This window comes from Pelophylax lessonae (genome assembly GCF_965119305.1).
Source record: "Pelophylax lessonae genome assembly, chromosome: 4".
Taxonomy (NCBI): Eukaryota; Metazoa; Chordata; class Amphibia; order Anura; family Ranidae; genus Pelophylax; species Pelophylax lessonae.
In genome coordinates, this window is record NC_138771.1 from 628672193 (window position 1) to 628681946 (window position 9754).

General features: G+C 40.6%; 1 protein-coding gene across 1 annotated transcript in view; it reads right to left on the minus strand.

Moving 5' to 3' along the window:
• The window catches only part of GUCY2D (guanylate cyclase 2D, retinal), a 143794-nt gene that overhangs the window by 57029 nt on the left and 77011 nt on the right, over positions 1-9754 (minus strand). Inside the window, exon 7 of the mRNA XM_082256558.1 lies at positions 7457-7588. Within this exon, the coding sequence (XP_082112684.1) occupies positions 7457-7588 (132 nt within the window). The remainder of the gene's footprint in view (positions 1-7456; positions 7589-9754) is intronic.

Here is a 9754-nt window from a genome sequence, read left to right on the forward strand (position 1 = left end):
GGGTTAAATGCCACTGAACGTGAAGACCAACACTGAAATGAATCCTGCTGACTTAAAATCTTACGCATAGAGCTTTTTCTTTCTTTTATTTTTAAATTGGATGGAATGTGAAGGGAGCCCAATCATTAGACTCTGAGAATTGTTTTTAAGACTCTAGACTCACCAATGTTCTCACTTGACTGGAGACCAGTAAGAGCCCATTCACACTGATTCGACTTGGACCGCGACTTGTCAGCCTGACAAGTCGCGGTCCGTCGCGCTCCCATTGTTCGGTACAGGAACGGTTCTAATAGGAGCGTCACAAGTTGTTCCGACTTAGAAAAAGGGTCCTGTACTACTTCGGGGCGACCTGGAGCGACTTGCATTGACTTCAATTTAGGAAGTCCGTGCAAATCGTGCCGAAGTCGCGCTGCACGCGACTTCACAGGTCGCCCCCGAAGTCGTGCCGCTGCAGTGTGAACCGGCACTAAAAATTAGATTTGTGTACAAAACAAAGCCAATTCATTAGGCTGTATAATAAATATATAAATACATTAAATCATTTTATGTAATTTCTCCCTTTTTTATACAAATTTTTGGTGTACTTTGTTGTTTTTGAGGTTTCTTGGAAAACAAAATTAAACCTAAAAAGTTAATGCAACTGTGATACAAGCATAGATTCAGTGTTAAAAGAGTAAAAGTGCAATAAACTTATATATAAACAATTTTTGTTATTTTACATGCCTATTTTACATAAATTACATTCATGTATGCTGTGATGGAAAAAGCTCTAATAGTAAATACCCCCCAAAAAAATCAGTAAAAAAATGTTTAAAAAATGTGTTTATTATGTGTTTATTATGTGTTTTTTATTAAATGATAGTTTATGGCCTTTTGAGTGTTTTTAAATAATTGGCTAAACAAAATGGGTGGAAAAAAATAAGCAACTTTAAAGTTTAAAGAGACAGCACACAATATTTGTCTTTTTTTGGAGGAGGAATGTTATATGCTAAAAAACATCAAACAACAATAAAAAAATATGAAAAAAAAGGAAAACGTTGTATACTATCTCTAAGTTTTTTGAGTGCATTCCAATTTTTTTTTTATTTTTTATCCTGGGCTAAAAAAATAAATAAAACAAACAAAAAACGAGTAAAATACACATTCTGTTTGCTATAATAATGAAGAGTGCTGGAAAAAGAAATAATAACTTCACCTTCTGCATGTGGAAATACAAAAATAATTATATGAAATATGTCATATTTACCTGAAATATTTCAATAGATAAATATATATATGAAACATTTAAAAATATATATACATACATCTTTTTTTTTATTCATGAGAAAAAGAAAATATATACAAAGCCAATATACATTCTAACTAACTAAAGTCTAACTATTCCCTCAGCCTGTATACTTCTATTGTATATGTCACCACATCCGGTGGCGGTGAATGCTTACCTCATATATGGCCACACTTGTACTGAGGGGTGTGGCTGCTGCCGTGCTGTAATACTGGAGAGTCTGGGAAAGGAAGGCAGATTATGTAGCAGGGATCATAACTGGGATCTACCCCTGGCACATAATTACAGGCAAACTATAGTGGTTTGAGGTCAATTTTAATTCATGAATGGTTTTACATTCTCAATGTATAAATTGTATGTATACAGGGCTTTTTTTCAGCAGGAATGCAGGGGAACGCAGTTACGGCACCTCCAGCACCGAATGTATGTAATGCCAAGGGATGCAGGGTCTATTGATGCTAGAGGATCTATTGTTGCTGGAGAGGTTCTATTTTTGCAGGGTGGTTCTATTGTTGCTGGGGAGGTCTTTTGTTGCTGGTAGGGGTCTAGTGTTGTTAGGGGTGAGGGTATTTTGTTGCGGGTGGTCAATTGTTGCTGGGAGGGATCTGCTGTTGAAGGAGTAGTCCATTGAAGCTGGCTGCGGGGAGGTCTGTTGTTGCTTCTGGGGGTCTATCGGTGCTGGGGGTGGGAGCATTTTGTTGCAGGTGGTCCATTGTTGCTGGGGTGTCTATTGTTGCTGGCTGTTGGAGAGTCTATTGATGCTGGCTTCAGGGAGATCTGTTATTGCTGCTGGAGATCTTTCGTTGTGGGTGATCCATTGTTGCTGGGGGGGACTATTTTACTGCTTTTCTTGTTATTATTTACCAGTTTCATACAAAATACTTATTTTAATTATTTATTCTCTAAAAGGGACAGTGCTGGGAGGTGGATAGGGGGTGGAGCCAAGGAACGGTGCTCGGAGGTGGGTAGGGGGCAGAGACTAAGGGTGACTCGGAAAGAGGGAGTTCCTGCACCTATTGTCTGAGGAAAAAAGCCCTGTATATATAAAACATATGTTAACAAGTAAACTATTTAGCATGGGAGGGGGTGCACCTGTAACCCAGTATTCCCAGAACACCATGGGTTTTTTGAAGAGGGAGAAAAGCAAAAGCTGTTTCCTTTCGGATATTTTGTCTATGATTGAAAACTCCAACTATAACCACACAAGAGGGGTGTTCACTAGGGATGATCGAACGGTTCGGGTCGACCATCGGTTCAACCCGAACATTGGCTGTTCGAGGTTCGGCCGAATTCCGAACTTTTTACTGAACAAGTTCAGAATTCGGCAACCAGAACCGACCAAAATGCAATGGGACAGGAAATGGGCTTTAAAAGCCGTGATTGGACCAGAACCATTAGTAAAAGCCAATTGAGGGGGCAGGAGAATGCTAGGAATGTGATTGGAGTGACTAGGGGGTCCATAGGCCAATCATTAGTGAATACGCCCCCCAGTATATAAGATAGCCCCGCCAAATTCCTAGCATTGTAATACAGGGACATGGAAGAGAATGGAAGCAGTTCTGTTACTTTTCTTCAAAAGTGTCATTTAGCATTTATTAGTGTGAGGAAAGGGATATCTAGTGTAGTTATGGTGCTATTTTCTACTTTAGTTAGATGCAAAAATTTAGTTTCTGTAGGGAAAGTGTTAAGTGCCAGGGTGACCGAAATGTAGTGTAGGGTGAACTGACTCTGACTGCTATGGCAGGGTGACCAAACCCTTCCATGTCAGGGTGACCGCTATATAGAGAAAACATCGTTTCTCTTAGGTCACTTACAGAGCAGCGATATGGCTTCTCACCTGTCAGCCTGCTTTTTGTTGCAGGCGTTTATAGGGATTTTTTGAGGACAAGTTTGGAGTCAGGCATGACATCTGAACTTGTGTATAGGGGTATATACACACACACATGTCTGTATATATACACCTGCACATATATAGGTGTGAAAGGAGCAGAACACTATACTTGCGCTAATGAAATAATTAACACCAATATGTCTCCGCTCCTATCACACCTATATATGTGTATTGTAAAATACATATAAGTGTGTGTGTATATATATACCCCTATACAGAAGTTCAGATGTTTTGCCTGCCTCCAAAGAACCCAAAAAAAATGCCCAAAAAAACACCTGCGCCAAAATAAACACCCAGGTGTGTTTTTGCAGCAGGCGTTTTATTGGGCACTTCTGTATAGGGGTATATATACACACACTTATATGTATTTTACACTTACACATATATAGGTGTGATAGGAGTGGAGCCATATTGGTGTTAATTATTTCATTAGCGCAAGTATAGTGTTCTGCTACTTTCACACCTATATATGTGTATGGGTAAATATACATCTAAGTGTGTGTGTATATATACCCCTATACAGAAGTTCAGATGTCATGCCTGCCTCCAAAGAACCCAAAAAAATGCCCAAAAAAACGCCTGCAATAACACATCTGGGTGTTTATTTTTGGCGCAGGCGTTTTTTTGGGCATTTTTTTGGAGGCAGGCAAAACATCTGAACTTCTGTATAGGGGTATATATACACACACACTTATATGTATATATACCCATACACATATATAGGTGTGAAAGTAGCAGAACACTATACTTGCGCTAATGAAATAATTAACACCAATATGGCTCCGCTCCTATCACACCTATATATGTGTAAGTGTAAAATACATATAAGTGTGCGTGTATATATACCCCTATACAGAAGTGCCCAATAAAACGCCTGCTGCAAAAACACACCTGGGTGTTTTTTTTTGGCGCAGGTGTTTTTTTGGGCATTTTTTTGGGTTCTTTGGAGGCAGGCAAAACATCTGAACTTCTGTATAGGGGTATATATACACACACTTATATGTATTTTACACATACACATATATAGGTGTGATAGGAGCGGAGACATATTGGTGTTAATTATTTCATTAGCGCAAGTATAGTGTTCTGCTACTTTCACACCTATATATATGTGTATGGGTATATATACATATAAGTGTGTGTGTATATATACCCCTACACAGAAGTTCTGATGTTATGCCTGCCTCCAATAACCCCCAAAAAATGCCCAAAAAACGCTTGCTACAAAACCGGCAAGGTGTGAAAATAGCGGAGCCATATCCCTGTTCTATAAGTGACCTAATGCAAACAATCTTTTTTTCTGGTTCTGGACATGCTACAGAGCTGAAACTTCACAGGTACACCTTTTAGACCCCACAGACACCAAATCCAAAGTCAAAATCAAAAAATCTAATTTTTTAATTTTTTTTATGTTTTCAATATTTGGCTCTCTATCAAAAATTACAATTTTTAAGAACTTTTTTTTTGTGTGATTAATAGTCCCTGGGGCATGGCCCAGAACCCTAGGCACTTTTTAAGGGCATTTATTGGGTTTTAGGGCTTCAAAACGGTGTTTTTTGATTACCGAAGTTCGGGTCCCATTGATTTCAATGGGGTTCTGAAATCCAGGCCGAACTTTTGGGAAGTTCGGGTGTTCTGGTCGAACCGAAAAGTTCGATCATCCCTAGTGTTCACTGCTCTAAATACTTATTCAGTTGTGTGTGGTGGTTTTTATTTGTTTTAATAATAATAAAAAGCATAAAACAAATGTGCATTCCCCGTTAAGAAGTCACTGCTGTAAGGACTCATTCCCCTGGTGTGTGTAAATTTTAGCTTGACCTATTGAGCTCTGTAAACTACATGCTTTTTTTCAACAGAGAAGCAAAGGAGAGTCTGGAAAACAAGTGAAGGGGAGCCAAGATCTCCACCTTTTGGCTTCATATAAAAATACAAAATAAATATATGTAATGTAATATGTCATATTTCCCTGGCTGAAATATTTATATAAATATTTATTTATTAATTTGTTTTATTTATTTATTTATTTATTTATTTATTGCAGGCAGTTATATAGCCCTGAACATTTATGCCGCTCTAAATAAATATAAATAAATAGATAATTATAGATCCTGGCTATAATAAAAAAGATAATATGTACAAAACCAATATATGTTCTAACTTGAAGCGGAATTAAACTCTAAAATTTGAAAAAAAAAAAGTCTAGGAGGTAGGGATTTGTGGCAGAAAAGACACACAAAGTTTCTTCTGCCAAAAAACGTCTTCCTCTTTCCCCTAGCAGATTATCTTTATTTTCTATGTACACTGTCTGGTGCATGCACCATGCAATGTATATTCTCAGCTCATTACTAGCATCTGTAGGATGCTAAGAACGGGACAAGTCCTGACATCATCAGTGACTGCCCAATCACCAAGGAGGATTGACACAGGGTCTGGAAGATTTGGCAGCGGAGATGGAGATTTCCAGGGAAGCAGCAGTGACAGGTGTCTGAACTTTTCACTGAAAGGAAATGTACAGCGCTCCAGGTGAGGACAACCCAACTCTCAAGCAACTAGGTTCAAGTCCAGTCCATGGTCTGGATCCACTCAATGTATGATTTAGCGATCTTGAATCGTGAAACGCGTCAACTGTCTGTGGCTCAATTGTCTTGTCTTGTTGAATTTACAATCTTAATAAAGGATAATTTTATCTTCATCCACTGGAGGGTGGTCAAACCTCTTTTCGTTTACATTGAGGTGTCTGAACTTGTCATAGCTGGAGGACAAGAACTTGTCATAGCTGGAGGACAAGAACTTGTCATAGCTGGAGGACAAGAACTTGTCATAGCTGGAGGACAGGAACTTGTCATAGCTGGAGGACAAGAACTTGTCATAGCTGGAGGACAGGAACTTGTCATAGCTGGAGGACAGGAACTTGTCATAGCTGGAGGACAAGAACTTGTCATAGCTGGAGGACAGGAACTTGTCATAGCTGGAGGACAGGAACTTGTCATAGCTGGAGGACAAGAACTTGTCATAGCTGGAGGACAGGAACTTGTCATAGCTGGAGGACAGGAACTTGTCATAGCTGGAGGACAGGAACTTGTCATAGCTGGAGGACAGGAACTTGTCATAGCTGGAGGACAAGAACTTTTCATAGCTGGAGGACAGCAACTTGTCATAGCTGGAGGACAGGAACTTGTCATAGCTGGAGGTCTGAACTTTTCACTGAAAGGAAATGTACGCCGCTCCAGGTGAGGACAATCCAACCCTCAAGCAACTAGGTGCAAGTCCAGTCCGTGGTCTGGATCCACTGAATGTATGATTAAGCAATCTTGAATCGTGAAACGCGTCAACTGTCTGTGGTTCAATTGTCTTGTTGGATTTACAATCTTAATAAAGGATCATTTTATCTTCATCCACCGGAGTGCGGTCAAACCTCTTTTTGTTTACAATGAGGTGTCTGAACTTGTCATAGCTGGAGGACAGCACAGAAGGAGTTGGGTGTGTGCCATAATCTACAAATATGCCATGCATGCCATGGTGATGAGCTGAACACACCTGGGTTCACGGAATGATCAGGAATTATGAAAGTTCAATCAGATAACAGCTCATTTATACAAAGAGGCAGGGTCTCCCAGGTGACGTCATAGACCAACATGGACATATTTGGTCAACGGCGTCACTGGGATGCTTGTGACATCATTGGCCAAATATATGGTGCACCCCTTACTCGTTCACATGGGGGGGTGGTAGTTTAGAGACCCCTTATTGTTAAAGGTGGGTTCCAGATTCCAACAAGCCCCCCACACTCTCCAGGCTAGGGTTGTGGGGTAGAGGCCCTTGTCCTCATTAACATGGAGGCAGGGTGCTTTGCCAGTGGTTGTCATCCTTGACAAGGTACCCCCCAGACAAGGTACCCCGGGGGGGGGGGGCATATGGTGTGGACTGGTTGACAAGGTACCCCCCAGACAAGGTACCCCGGGGGGGGCATATGGTGTGGACTGGACTCAGGAGTGATAGGGGGGTCCGTGGCCAGGTCCGTCTGATGCCCCCCCCAACCGATGAAGCACCAGCTGACGGCTTGTGGCTCAGTATGGTTTTCAGGAAGAGGAAAGACCACGCTCCCCCTACCTTCCCTGGCCTGCCAAAACAATCTAAACATTCAAGCATCCAAAGTTTGTTCTGATCCATACTCACCCCCCCCACCAAAAAAGTTTACTTCCGCTTTGAAGTTAGGTCTAATTTAAGTCTGTATACTTCTATAGCACAAGTCACCACATCTTGCAGCAATGAAAGTTTACCTCATATATGGCCACACTTGTAGTGTAGGGAGTGGCTGCTCCAACGCTCCTCCCAGAAATGGAATGACGGGGAGTCCTCATTTCACTGACGCTTTTTCCTAACAAGCTGGATCTGCTGCCATCTGTCATTTTCTAAAAAAAAAAAAAGAAAATGTGTTTAACAGGAATTTATATATTTTTTTTTTTACTTCCATAATATTATTTTGAATATGGCCATCTCACATAAACTGGTTGTTTTCTTATATTTTCCATCATGCCCTGCAATATATTTTTTGTAAATATAAGCTGCTTTTTTTAACCTTTTCTCATCAGCAGTTTATAGGAGTCTTGTGACTTCTATCAGTGTGTGGTTAAAGCTTGTGGGAGGAGTTTTCATTCTACTCTGACTGTCCTATGAGGCTAATAAGAGCTGAAGATCCCAGAAACCACACATCAGAACAAGGCCTGCTGTTTGTAGACAAGTGGCAGTCTCAGCCCGGACCCCCGCCAGGCCACGCCCCCAACGCATTTCACTCCACCCACTGGAACTTACTCATAGGGGTCCAGGCAGAGACTACCACTTGTCTGCACACAGCAAGTCTTGTTCTGATGTGCGGCTTCCAGGATCTTCAGCTCCTATTAGTTATTGTCTAGTTATTCCCAGCCATCATTTAAAGCAGCAGGCACAGGACTACACTTCCCAGCAACCTGAGCGGCTCACATACATACCATGGGTTCATAGTGTCCTATGAGGCTGCATGACTCCTGACCCGCTGTCTGGATAGAGCTGATTGGCCCTGTGCTGATCACATGCACTCTCCCAAGAAATGTTTTTTTCTAGCAATATGCACCAAACTGAGCATGTGCAGAGTGACTCCAAAGGCTCTGTACTATCAGCAGATGGGTTGGGAACAGTGGAAGAAGGGTAGGATCAGAGAAGACAGGATCAAACAGCCTTTTTACACAATAAAGAGGGTTAACTCCTTAAGTTCCACAGTGAGTATAACAAGCATTCTTTACTGCATATACAGACTGATTTTACTGTTGTGGGTTTATTAAACCTTTAACATAACCAATCTCTTTTGCTGTAGGTAAGGTTGTGCATCCCATTTACTGGTTGCCTTTCCAAACCAACTTAAACCTTTCCAAACCTCCTGCGTCTAAAACTGGACCACAAATTGTAAATGTGACCTTTCTTATATATCCCATTATTTCATTTTATTTTGCAGGTGCTATTTGACATTGTGTAGTGCTGCTAGAATAATTGTTAATCAATATTTCAAAGGCCTTCTCAATCTTGGGTCATCCGTATTAATGAAGCTTATCTAAAAAGCGTTTTTTTTTTTTTTTTTTTTTTTCGACAGCTTTAGTTACTTTACTTGCCTGTAATTAAAAAGGAACTGCAGTCTGCTCACATAATTTGTAATAAAAATATATTTGCCATTCTGTAGGTTCCCTCCAACCACTTTGCATATTATTTTATATATACTGTGATTCCGTATTTGCCAAATATGCTGCAGAAATCTCCCTCCACTAAGTCTGGCTGCAGCCATTTTAACTGTGGGCAGCTGAAGCTACTGCCTGTCCACTTCCTGGATTTACACAGACACACACATACACATACACATATATACACAGATACATATATACAGACACATATATACACACACACATATATACAGACACACATACACATATATACACACACACATATACACACACACACACATACACATATATACACACATACATATATACAGACACACACACATATATACACACACACATATATACATACACACATATATACACACACACATATATACAGACAGACACACACATACACATATGTACAGACATACAGGCAGACACACTCACATCACTGCTCACCTGCACATTTCTCCTCTCTTGATGACTACTCATGGATCTCTGCAGTCTCCTGTTATCTCCGCCCTCATCCAGCCCCCTACACCTCTGCAGCTCTCTTTTGCTCTCCTATGACTCATCCCTCCTCCCTTGCTAGCAAACTCTCCTTAGAGTGAGAGAGAGAGTTGTGCATGATGTCCTTATCCTAGGCTAATTACTAGACAAGAAAGAGACTCAGTCTGTATATGCAGTAAAGAATGCTTGTTATACATACAATGGGCTGTAGAAGGTATTTACTGGCAGAAAAAAATGTTTTACTATCAAAATTTAGGGCTGAGGATTTTAATAGATGGAAAGATGAAAAGAAGACTGAAGGTCCGCTTTAAGATGTCCCAGGATCTCCGAGGCACTGAAATCTGTAGAATATTCCTCTGCAGGGCTGGCTCTGTCCTT